The following is a 13,072-nucleotide window of genomic DNA, read 5'->3' as shown; positions in this document are numbered from 1 at the left end:
AAAGCGCAAGAATGACAGCATGAACTCGACATTTTAAGTGGACATGTTAGTAAGACAGACAGTCGTCTTGAGCTGCATTAAATTAACAAGAGTGAATTACTTCAGTGTAGGTGTAAATCCTGAATATGGAGACTTCAAGAAAGTAAAACTACATCCAATTCAAAAACATGTAAGTAAAAGATGAGTGGAGTTGACAGTTGAGTTGTAAGTTTATGAAATGAACATCTAAGAAAAACAGACAGATGCACATGGAATGAGCACAGTATACAGGCCAGAAAGAGACCTCAGTCTTGTACTTTGACATGTGAATAGTACTGCAATAAGCCCACAGGTCTCTGTCATGCAGCAGCTAATTGACAGCATGAAGCTGATTCCCCCGAGGCACAGCCCATGCGTCCCATCTGCAGATAGAGACCTCAGAGGCGCCTTCTACCACACCAAGCCATCTGTTTGGCTTTCAAGGCAGCTGAACTGCTCACTGAGCTATCTTTTTAATTTCAATCCCTGCTCTCCATTGAGGCTCTCTTTAGCTATGACTCATTACGTTAAAACACCTCAATAAACAGACTCCTCCCTGCAGTCCTTCCCACTCAAACGGCCCCACCTCCAATGCAGATCCTGTCATGAGGTAAAACATCTCGAAGCCCCCTGTCATGATCTCTGCTCCTGAATATGTTATAATTGCTTCAATCTATGAACATCAGCCGCTCTGTCTCCTCTCTTCCCTTGAGCAGAACTTCACTCTCTTCCTTTCCATTTATTTTATCTTGTTTCCCTCAGCCTCCCTCTCTCCAGTGAAGCAGGGAATCATCAGTCTCTACTAAGGTTGGCAGATCCGCGGCCCCCAGGGGCCCAAAGTTTTAGCGTGTATTTGCCATTTCTGCACAAGCAATCAGATTCTCCAAATTGCCCATTAAACCAAGCGCAAGAAGTAACACTTTTAATTTACTTTCTTCGTATGAGCACAGAAAAACATGCACATCGTTCATTCTGAATGAGACAGAGGGAGTTAACATTTAATTGGAAAGCAAAGAGTTGTTTTCTCATTTTGCTTCTGCAAAATCAATGCTCTGAATATATGCCGGATAGATAAGGAACAATAAACTACAACTGAGATGGTCCTAACATGCTAATGTGAAATGTATGTGTGAAAATGGAAGACTACAGAGAAAGATGAAGCGTATTTCAAGTCTGTTCTACTTTGACACATTCAAATATAATAAATCCAATAAAAATGCAATATATGCTGATTAAATCTTCTACAAACCTCATTAGTTTAATTGTTAGCAGTGAACACTTAAAAAACAGTAAGAAATGACAAGGCATTTACTACTTCATCTCATGCTGCTACTGAAATTAAAATTTTTAGGTTCTTGCTCATGTTTTGATGTCTCTGATGTCCCACTCTAAGCTTAATATGAATTTTTAAAAAGCTTTAACATCTTATTAACATTTTCATTTATTAGTAGTTAGCCAAATACATTTTTAATGATATGAATTCATTAAAAGGCAGCCATAGTGGTAATTACTTTATTAGGTAAGTCCATGTTAGGCATAAGTATAGCTTCGACATTCAGCACAAGCACTAATCAAATTTACATATTAGGTGTGTTGAAGTCACAGAGTATATTGTGCTCTTCAGCTGAATCAGTTTACTGACTTTTGACTTCCCCAGTTGTTCTGCTGTTCCTGTGTATCCAACAATTAGAGGACCGGATATTTTGGGATCACCCTGATACTGATTTTAGGGCAAAATAAAATCCAGTATTGATTTATTCGTCAATATTCTCTGTATGTTAAGCCCCTTTCAGACATGCAGTCCTTTTAATTAAAGCTGCTGTCCGGAGTTTGAATCGCAGTGTCTCCCAAAACGCTGTTGGTCCCACCCTCCCTCCCTCTGATTTCGCCCCTTTATTTGTGCACGCGCGCAGTACATGAGAGGAGTGCCCGGAGTGCTGCAGCATCTCGCCTGTTTTGCTGTTTTCCCCTCTTCTGCATTTAGTACATTTAGTAAATAATAAAGGAATTACGTTAGAATGCTGTATTGAGTCTAACTTGTCCTAATACCAAAATAACAATCTGCTTGGACGAATGGGTAAATTTTCAATATGTGATTACACTCGTGTATCCCTCTCGATGACGTTGTTTATCAAACTTAGTGCATTTACGCGTGTATATGTGTTACATTGTTTATTTATTTCTATCTAGAGTTCAGAATTGCATGACTCCTCTGACGAAGAGTATGTCCCAGACGCCCCAACATCTTCCTCCAGAGGTCGGGCATCTAAACGAAGCCGTCAGGCGGGCTATGGAGGCCGTGGTCGGGGAGCGACGCGAGCACCCCGAGCCAAAAAACGTCCTGCAGTCTCTTGGCCTGACAAGCCGTGGGATTGGTAACTTTTCTGGAAGTTGCTGAGCCCTGATGCTCTCTCCTCCACAAGCAAAACAAATGTGCACGCGGTTGCCTAGTGCGTAGCTCGCCCACCTCTGCATGGGCTTGCTTGCTGTGCGCGTAACCGTTGATTGACAGCATGACAAAGCTGAAGCTCGAACTTGATTGGTCGGCAGCAACCGGCGCTTTTTGGAATAACATGGGGGTCTATGAGAGGAAGGCGGAGCTCAGGAATAAATTTTCATATCGCGTTATACTAACTCTATATTATAGTATCGAACTAGACTAACACATTTAAGCTTTGTTAAAAAATGATACATAAATTGAAAACAAACAGAAACTCCGGACAGCAGCTTTAATCTGAAAGCATCTCACCATGTCGGCTTCATGTCTGAAGGACAAACTCTGGTCACTTTAAGGCAAAAGTCGTAATGAGAATCTCATCATGTGGGACCCGTAACCTTTCTGTAGCACTTTCAGCATGGCACAAGTCTGAACTGGATGTAGACACATTAAGGGATAGAGAGGCATGGATAGCAACACAGAACAGTCTAGGAAGTAATGCTGTAAAAGCAGCGACCCAATTCAGTGGTGTCACTTGATGTACTTTCCAGTCTCTTGTGTATGGCTGATACTGCGCGAGTACTGTGGGTCTCTCCGTCACTGCCATGGCTACGACTGAATGGAGGAACATTAATGTAAAAATTGGTTATGCTTGACTGAGAGAGTGCTGTCACTTTAACAGGCTGACAAAGCAATCGTACTTATATATCCCAAGTCTGAAAAAGAAAACTGCTTTGTACATTAACATTTCGACAGTATATGTTACCGAAAAGTTAGCAAACTTACTATGAAGACACTGCGTGACTTCACACAACTCTGTAGGCTCTGCTACATGCACTGCAGACAGAAGTGACAGTACTGTAAACAATGCAGTTACACTTCTCTCTGCTCTGTTTGACGAAACATATTCACTAATATCAATATATATGTGAAAGACGAATATAGGCCGATACATAAAATACATTGGTCTGGTTCTATTTAGGATTTACCTTATTTTCTGCTTCAATTCACTTATAATACCATAATTTCAGATCTATAAAAAGAAGTATTTTACTCCAAAACAAACAAACAAACAACTATATATGCATATTTTGTTCATTTGTAGTCACAATAAAGTTTGAGAGAATGGAGAGGAAGCCGCTAGTAAACCGTGAAGCACAAAGTTATCCAAAGGTATCACACGAATAGGGCAGGGTTAGCATCTTTAGTGTCATTTTTGTTGTACCACAACATCTCCTGATCTGCAGGTCCTCTAGAACCCCCCTGCTTTCTAACCAGGTTGTCATGGCCTACCGAGTTCTTTGTGTTTGTGGAGCAGGAGCCCTCTGCCATGGGACCTTTCACTCAGGAACAGAGTCTCTCCAAGAATTTGTCCCGATCGCAAGGAAGAAGCATTCATGCGTGCTAATCTTCATTTGCATTGCTGCAAGCTGAGGCCACAAAATGAGGCCTCGGGAGACAGCAGCACACAGCTAGCAAGGACAGAGTTGGAGTAAAGACAAAGGATTAGCGAAAGAGTGCCGTCAAAGGTACGGCATCAGGTTTGCAAATTAAGAAAAACCTACGGTAATTTCTTTTTCAAGTTGAGGTTAGGCATTAGTCAAGCAGATTAGAAGAAAAAATCTGTTTCAATCATGTTTCCAACATGCTTTTTAGCTGCTCTTTAAGACTGAAATTGTTTCTACAGAAAAACAAAGATTGCATCTGTGGTTACTAAAAACAGAGATCTTCTTAGACTTTCCACTAACACTCAACTTTACCACAATATAGCAAGACTGCCAACAGGACTGACATCATGCTACTAGTATATTTTGTGACTGGCTGTTACAAAAAATAAATAAATAAATAAATAAATAAAAAGGTGGTGTTACTCATTAGCGCTGATAAAAAACAAAACAAAACCAAAGCCTTTGAGAGTAAAAAATAGATCAGTGTGAAAACAACAGTCCCATTACTTTGATGAGACATCAGGACACTAAATGAAAAACAAAAGTAAAATGAACACAGCTCTAAATAATATCAAAGCAGCTGCAGCTTTTAATCTTAACCTTTCTAACCACACAGAAACTTCAGTGGCTCCAACAGAACAAATGGATTTTTGCGAACAAAAGAAACTAAATTCCTAGTCAGCTCCAAAAGCTTAAACAGTTATTCTGTCTGAATGCAATGCCAAACACACAGAAAAATTATTGGTTGACACAATGGTACAGACAAAATTCTGCTAATTTTATGCTATAATATATATTTTTTAAACTGAAGATGTGAAAATGCTAAGCTTGACTTTTAAGAACACATTTTGGAGCACTAGTGTTGAAATGGTTAACTTTCTTTCAATCATGTTCCAAATCATAGCCGACCCTACTGCTTTTGTGTGATGCTTTTTTAAAAAGGCCTAAAAAGCATTAATAGGACATTAGGAGTAAATGGATTTGAACTGTCCTTGCCCTTGGCAATAGTGGCCCAGCTCCAAGTGAACACTACTCTCTCTTTCTCTCACGCTCTGCTTTATCTCTCCCAGAAATTAGATTTTCCAATTTAGCCTCTAACACAGCACAGCAATACACAGAAAGTTAATTTGAAAACACAAGCTCTACAATAGTCACATAAAGCAATATAAAAAGGGCAAGTACCAGAGTTAAAAAAAGAGGAAAATATGAAACAGAAGGTCTTTGGTTGTATAATAACAGTTTCAATATCCAGCACCTTTTTATTGGTTTTGAGTGAAGCAATGTCAGCCAAGAAACTTTCTGGGGAATGATACGGAGTAATTCAATTAAACTGACGAGATAGAACGGGAGTGACAGCCTTGAAGAGCAATGGGTGAAGGGGGACGAAAGAGGAAGAGGAGAAAGAAAGGGATAAAGTAGAGAAGGACCAGTAAAAGCAGGATGAATAAACCTAACAGTAGCAGCCAAGTCCTTTCATGCCTCTCCTGTCTGTTCCTCAGGCTCGGCTCCCTAAGACAGCTTTAATGTGTCTGCTGCTCTTGTAGATTTTATGAGGCAGAGAAAATGGATGTTGCGACTGCACACACACATACACACTTGTGACTGGGCTAATGCAGCTATGCTGCTTCCAGGTATCACACTCCCCTTCTCTGTAGCTGCAGAGAGCTGCTCCACAGGCAGCGTGTGTCTTGGATGACATCACGCGCTGCAGAAATAAGTAAAGCCGAAATAAAACATGAGATGAGGTGAATATGCTGACTACCTGCTGTCTTGGTCTGAAGCCACAACATCTTTCACATATCATTTCCAGCTCTCTGATGACAGGTAACACCAGCGGACTGGTTTAGTGAGTGACAGACAACCACCAGATACCTTGTGTTATGCTACGCCTCTGGTCCTCCATTAATATGTATGCAGCCTCATCACTGTTTTTTGCATTATATTCCATTCCCCTGTGGAGAATGACAATATGAGGTTTGAGAGATTAAAATCCTCATGCCTGTGGCAAAGTACATAATTAATACATAATTAAGCAGGCTAGATTCAATAAGCAAACACCAGCTAAGGGTTAAATCTTTTCCTCCACCCCTCACCTCCTCACAGACAGCCGCTCAGACCTCTTCCTCTCTGAAGTCCTTTTAAGATGTCAATACCATGCAATTTAACCTCCTCCAGCTCCTCTTTCTCTGCCTCTGCCTCTCACACACTCACATACACACAACTTTCCTCACCAGGAGCAGTCACTCTGATGGTTGCCTGTCATGCATAAGAAACGCTGACATTTGAGAGTGCAGAGAGGACATGCCGACAAATCCACATAATGGTCTCTAACGCAATGCCCTGTGCGTGAGCAGGTAAGTGGTTTTCACCAAGCACACTGCACCTCTACAGTGGAACAGCACAAGACTAAATGTCCAGGAAGTCCTTGGGGCAGCATTGATATTTCAGTATGATAATAGACATGAACTCAGGTGGGGTGCCTGCTGCCAGAAAAAGTGTTATCTCTCACAGGCCAGTCAAATTAACCTTCTACATTATGCCACTGTGCTTGGGTCACATCTCTGCAGGTATTCAGAAATGCTCTTGTGTGCCACAGCTCTCCGATGGGTTCTGACATAGTTATAAAAGCAGAGCATGAGGCAGAACAGGGGCTGTAGGGGTGGTTGAGAGAGCAGGTGCAGCCGCTTTCAGTGGTAAATAGCCGAGACCATAGCTCTACATTCCCATTCCTGCCTTTCACTACTACGTCTCTCACTGCACAGCCCATAACTCCATGTGGTCAGGTTTTATTTTCAGTGGCAGAACATGCCCGCACTATGGCATCTGTAATGGAAATACAGCAACTGTTTTCAAGGTTGACTTGTCGTGAAAATTCAGTTTGAGTAGCTTTTGTTTTGGTTGACATCAAGAGAGAGGTGACTGCGTGCAAAATGCACTCGGTAGCCTGTGTACTTTTAGACAACGACCTGGAGAAGGTTCAGCAAAAATGGTGGCAGAAGGTTATGATCATCACATGATGACTGAGACAATCTGAGTGAAACAAACAAATCACAGTCAGTTCCTCAGCCTTTTATAACTACCATAGCATGGACTTTTGCAACAAGCACCACCAACAGAAAGATTTTACTATGCAACTGCCATCAGTATAAAAAAAAGGTCAACCTTGCTGCTATGAGTACTGATGGATGTGTGAGTGAGCATTCATGAGCAGATGGAACAAGTGATGAGAAAAGGTGAAAATAAGTAAAGTTAAAGCCATCAAACACAGCAGTTCTGTATAAATACAAACTTTGTGAATGTATTCACTCATGACTTTAGCAATATTCTGAGGGAGTAATGAATATTAGTGGTGATTGGGCTACTTGTTATTGAAATAGTGCAGGAGGTTTATGACGTCCTCCACCTATGGTGTTTTGTCGTTACGTTGGAACTGGTTACATGGTACTAGTTGGTAAGCAGAGCGGACAAATACGTCGTCACTCGGCACTATAAGTCGGCTTTGTTTACATTTGTCGGTTGTATGCCGCCTTGGATTGTGCTACATTTGCTAACTTTTTGCCCTTCATTATGGCTCCCAAGCCTAAGTCAGACTCTTCTGATGACAGGGTTTTGAAGAAAAGGAAAGCCACCTCCATGGAAGTGAAAGTAGATTTATTAAAATGCTCAAGTTGTAAAAACAGTGCAACATATCCTGGTATCTTCTTGTAAAATGACTCATACATACATGAAAGTCATTGGTATTCATGACTTCTTTGATGCACGTAGCGGCTTTGTTTACATTTTTGCCACAATTCCAACTTATGGTAAAAATCAACTTACATCGATCTGAAGGAATGAAACTCCAGCGTAAATTGAGGACAGCTTCTATTTTGGATATTTTTCCACAATATTGGAAAATCATTATAAAATCATTATATTTTAACACTGTATAGCACACCACAAGTTCAACCAGGACTGAAAAACAGCTACAGGGTATTCAGCACTCCTCTATATTTATTCGTGACAATGCCTAAATCCGAGTCGCTTTAAAAATACACCCTCTGACTTTGCTCAGAAGTGCCGAGTCAAGAAAGTGACATCAACTGAAGAAGTCTAAAAATGTCATGACTCTGTTATCACACACAGATTTGGTGCTTCACGTAGAATTATAGCTGTAGAAACCTGACCTAACCGGTACAATCTGTGCATGAGGCCGCGGGCACCATGACAAATGTATGGATTGAAATGATTGGCTATCATGTTTGCTTCATAATGTCTATATGACATAATCTCCTTCTAATCCCTCTTAATCTCATTCTTCACTGCTGTGTGTCTGCCACTGCAATGTCTATACCACTGCACTGCATAGAGCTGTACATACTGAATTAGGAAGAAGTAGTGATTCATGCATTGTTTTTTAAATCTTGCTATGGCTTGAAACAATGTTAAACAAAAGTTTTTTTATTTTTACAAAATAACCTAAAAATGAAACTACAATAAACCTATAAAATGATATTATAACACAGACACTGTCTACTTATTAAATAGGCTAATTTAGACATTTTGGAATAAAGCCATGACAAAAGAAATTATGTTCACACATAGGAGGCCTTGGGTTACTGGGACTGCCTGACCTAATTATGTCCATAGATATGACTGAAATGTATTACTCTGCCTCCGACAGCAGACTGACATTAGATGATGAGGATAGAATTAGACCAAATTTTGATTGGTTGGTTGGTTGCAGAGAAAAACGCACCGTGACTGGCAGACAGAGAGGGTAGGAAAAGAGACAGACAGGGCTGTTTAAACTTCTCATTTCTGACAGACCATTGGACCGCCAATGCGACAGCCAAGTGTGTATTTTTGACAAGGGTCTTATAGTTTCTGTGATGACTTACTGAGGATGACGTACTCACTAGTTGCACTTGGCAGACCTGAGGTGTACTGTATGATTAACAAAATGTTCAGTCTCCTTGCTGGTTTTACCAACACATTCTTGTTGTTTCCATGTCATGAATCGCAACCTTAAAAATGCTACCTAACTTCTGACATTCTGTCTCAGCCTCAGAATTCAAATTATTTTCTGATGCTCTTTGAAAATATAGATTTACATACTTAGATTAATAATAGCCATGCATGCCACTTAGTCAGTTAATGGCTTGAATTACTGACTACTAGTCAACTAAGAAAAACTGAGACACCCCTTCAATCTAAAAAGACAAACCTTGAAGCAACTGATATACTGTGTACCTACACTACAAGTCACAAATGCAACAGGAAACAAACATATTCATACATTTTAAGCTGATCAACGTTATGTTATATGTGTTTTATCATTGCAAATTAGATCATTTTGAAAAAACTTAAAACATCCGATTGTTTCACCCAAAATAAATCTCCTACATTTATGTTACCTGCCACTTGCAACCACTGTAACTACCCTATGTTTTCTAACCTTGTTCAGCCTTGTCTGAAATGCAAAGTGAATTTGGCATCTGAGCACTTCACTGAAAGATATCTCTGAAAGGCAATCATGAGTAAATTTAACGGCACTATCACATAAACGAAAAGCAAAGAGTATGCACACAGGAAGCTGTCAGTTCCTTGCAAAGATGTCACATTTATCTTTTGTTGCAGCACAGCAATTCTCATTTGATAAGGGTTGGTAAGAACTCATTACAAACAACTGAGGTTTTCTGAAAACAATTCTTACTGTATGGCTCGAGTTACGATTCGGCTCGGCGTTCTGTACACAGGAGTTCTGACTCACCTCAGGGTTGGTCCACTTAGTCTTGATCTTCTCGGCCATCTGTTGTGTACAGCCCAGCAGGTCATATCCCTGCCTGCTCTGCACGTAGAGCAGACAAACAAGGAGTAAACACAACAGAGTATGCCTCTAAAAAAAAAAACAACACACACCAGGCATGTAGAGATTCTTTCTGTGCAACTCAGAAAATAACAGAAAGTATGCAAAATATTTGTTAGTTTTAAGCTATCAATCGATTGTAAGAGCATCAAACTGACTTTAATAACTAGTTTCTAAACTCAAAGAAAAACTGGGTACACTGACAAAAGCAAACACTACAAAGTTTTTGATCCAACATCTCAGCATTGAAAATATGATAATATTTTTGAAGTCACGCTTTCATGAGATTTTTACACACAAGAAAAGACATGCTACTTATTGACAGCCCACCAGTCAATCAGAGGCGGCAATTTCACAAGTTTGACATCCTCAATGGGATGTACAGCAAAGAAAAATCATATTACTACTCCGGTAGAAAAAGGATCCCTCACATGAACAAACCGATACAGGAAGCAGAGTAAAAGCTGGGCTTGCTTTGGAGTAAATAATGTGGCCTTGGGCTATTTGTGTGACCCTTTTTTTTTTTGTCTCTTGCCAATCCATATGTGGCTGTGATGTAAGAGTAAGCCAGTGAAATGTGCTGCTCTACTTTTGTTTTTCAGATGCATAGCCACAGGGCACAGACCAACACTGCAGTCCTATACAGCTGAAGGTAATCACTTCGGGTGGCAATTTTCAAATGAAGCCCTTGCTGAGATTTCCAGATTCTGTATATTTCAGTGTTCACAAACAAAAATCTCGGTGGTTCAAAATATTAATCCAAAACTAAGCCCTGGTTTCTGATCCTATCACACCCCTGTTTACAACACAGTCCAAATGTGCTCAGTGCGCTGAAAATCCAACTCCAAACGGTTCTATATTCATCACAAACACTGTGCTCTGCATAACTGAACCCATAGTATTGATGGAGATATTCTCAAAATCCAGCACATTAACCCAGCTTATTGGACCGAATGCAATTCTGCACTCAACAACTGGTGACTCACTGGACCTATTAAACAGGCTTGAAGAAAAAAAGCCATCAGGGAAAATGGAAGTAGTGTGAAGTGAGAATTGGCGCCAAGCCACACGGACATTGGGGTATATTCATAATGTTTAATTTCCATTTCACAGTTTAAATAGAAATTATTTATGTGGCTCTATAATTGAATTAATTTATTAATGAAGTCATGTGGGTGATCACGAGACATTGTTATGTTTAAAATATTACACAGAGCACTTACAGAGCCCTTGTGAGTTGACTTAAAGACTAGAGGGCCTACAGCTATTGGCATACTACTTAATACTGAATTAGAAATGCAAACTAGATAGGTGACGCTCTGAATACATTATGCTGCAGAGCTGCAGAGCACGCCATAGTTATTTAGTGCCATAAAAAGCAGACAGTAAATCACCCACTAGATGTCTACCATACATAAACCTGTCATGTTCAGACTGTGACACTCACCTTCTGCCACACGTAGGCCTCATGCAGAGTGATGATCTCATGTTCCCTGTGCTCACCCTGCACAGCACACACCACACAGATGATCTTTTCATCATTTTTACAGTAGAGCGAGCCTTCCTGCCCATGCTCTTGGCAGCGGAGTCTCTCTACTGTCACACTGTCCTTCTTCCCGGCCTCTGGTCCGGCCTCTGCACCTTCAGCTCCTTCCCCCAGCTCAGCTTCAAGAGGTGGCGAATTCTGAGCCGCCTCTCCTTCCTGAGCGTTGCCACTCTCATTGCCATTAGCCACTGCGACTCCAAGGCCTACCATGCCCTGATTTGAAGCAATTCCAGCGGCTCCCTCTGCTCTGGCCTCATCCTCGCCTTCAACTCTGGAGTCCCTGTTTGTGCCAAGACCATTAGCCTCTGTCCCATCATGGTGGTAAGGCATCAACACGTGACGCGTGTTGCTGGCGTGTCTGTCGGCGTGAAGTGGGCAGAAGGCGAAGCTGCAGGTGTGGCACACTTGTGTTGCTGGCTGGGCCTCATCAGGCTCGCAGGCATCACACGAACCATCCATCTGGGGCAACTCTTCGTGCTTCAGCCCCACTGGTTCTTCCCCTTTGCGGTCCATGGTGGGCTGATTATAAATTCTAGGCACCAGAGAAGTAACAGGAGTTATAGGGAGACACACAGTGAGTAAAGGACATGTTATAAATAGCTGTGACCTTCTGTGAATACTTCATGTTTGCATGAGGGAAAGTCCAAGATTCTCTGGACTAATCCTATTTGATATAACGTTTTCACGGCAGATGAGCCAAAGTCCACAGGAAAATAACATCCAGCGCCTTACTATATAAACCAAGGCACACACGAGAAAGCACGATTGTGAAAGTGCAATAAACAGGAAGAGCTCATTTGTAGTCACTGAGCTGCCTTTGTGCACACTCACTTTGTTTAACAGTTTAACAGAAAGTGCTGAGTTTGTACCCTCTGCATGGCCAAACACTCTCCTGCAGCCCTGGTAATATCATAAGGCCATGACCTTTTCATATTTTATTAGTTTTTTTTGTCCACTCTGAACGCAAAAAGCTGACTCTAAGACACACATACACTTTTCCATTGTATCTTCACTTTCTTCTCTTCAGCTGTGTTTGTGCTCTCTTTCACACTGCTGACACAAACAGTCGAGTGAAAAAGTGCTGTACTGCAGAGAAAACTCGACCCTCTTTCTTTGTGCTATTTCTCTGTCTGACTCACACAAACACACACACCTCATCCTGCAGGACAGTTTCCTGCTATCTGCAGTGTGTACTTACTCGTCTGTGTCTTCCTGTCCACCTTTCTCTCGTTTTTTTGTTTTTTTCTTTTTCCTGTCTGAGGGGGCTTGTTCTAGAGAAAAGGTGGGAGAATTAGCTTGACGGCTAACTTCCTTAGCACAGCACGTCGTGTCTGGAATTCTATTACCGAGCTGTCGACTGATGTGTTTTCACTTTACAGCAGTAAAGAAAAAAAATGGGACTCCAGCGCCTGTCCGACAGCGTTTACTTCCTTATTTTCATCAGCTCCTGTCTGCTTCTTTTTTCTTCTACGCCTTGCTTGTAGTCTCCTGTGTGTTTGGGAGCGGCAGAGACACGCAGAGGCTGGAAAGAGAAAACTCGTCTGACAGGCTCAAGAAATGCAGAGAAACTCCAACCAGAGGCAGGTAGAAATAAGACACTCCCACACTTGCAACGCAAAAATACAATAAGCTCCCTTACGTCATTATTTAATTAGCTATTAGCTCATTATTTAGCTTGTACGTTAGCTAGCGCCAGTTTCTTTCTTGCTAGCTGGAAAACAAACGCCACCAAAAGCTCCTTCTAAGCTGCAGTTTCTGTCTTGTTGCCAATGAAA

The 13,072-nt window shown here is 41.2% G+C and overlaps 1 protein-coding gene across 2 annotated transcripts in view; it reads right to left on the bottom strand.

Annotated features, from left to right (window-relative positions):
• Positions 1-12,868, bottom strand: part of trim44 (tripartite motif containing 44) — a 49,014-nt gene extending 36,146 nt beyond the window's left edge. The window contains exons 1-4 of one of the 2 annotated variants that reach the window (XM_051952327.1): positions 12,644-12,868; positions 12,496-12,568; positions 11,199-11,829; positions 9,656-9,733 (exon numbers count right to left, since the gene is read on the bottom strand). In XM_051952327.1, the coding sequence (XP_051808287.1) occupies positions 9,656-9,733; positions 11,199-11,810 (690 nt within the window). In that variant the 5' untranslated portion in view covers positions 11,811-11,829; positions 12,496-12,568; positions 12,644-12,868. Of the gene's footprint in view, positions 1-9,655; positions 9,734-11,198; positions 11,830-12,495 lie in introns of both variants that reach the window. The other variant, XM_022189964.2, reaches the window with a different exon arrangement.
• Between the last annotated feature and the right edge of the window lie 204 nt (positions 12,869-13,072).

The sequence above is a fragment of the Acanthochromis polyacanthus genome, chromosome 8 (genome assembly GCF_021347895.1).
Source record: "Acanthochromis polyacanthus isolate Apoly-LR-REF ecotype Palm Island chromosome 8, KAUST_Apoly_ChrSc, whole genome shotgun sequence".
Taxonomy (NCBI): domain Eukaryota; kingdom Metazoa; phylum Chordata; class Actinopteri; family Pomacentridae; genus Acanthochromis; species Acanthochromis polyacanthus.
Note: the sequence above shows the minus strand (reverse complement) of the source record. Positions and strands in the feature narration are given on the sequence as shown.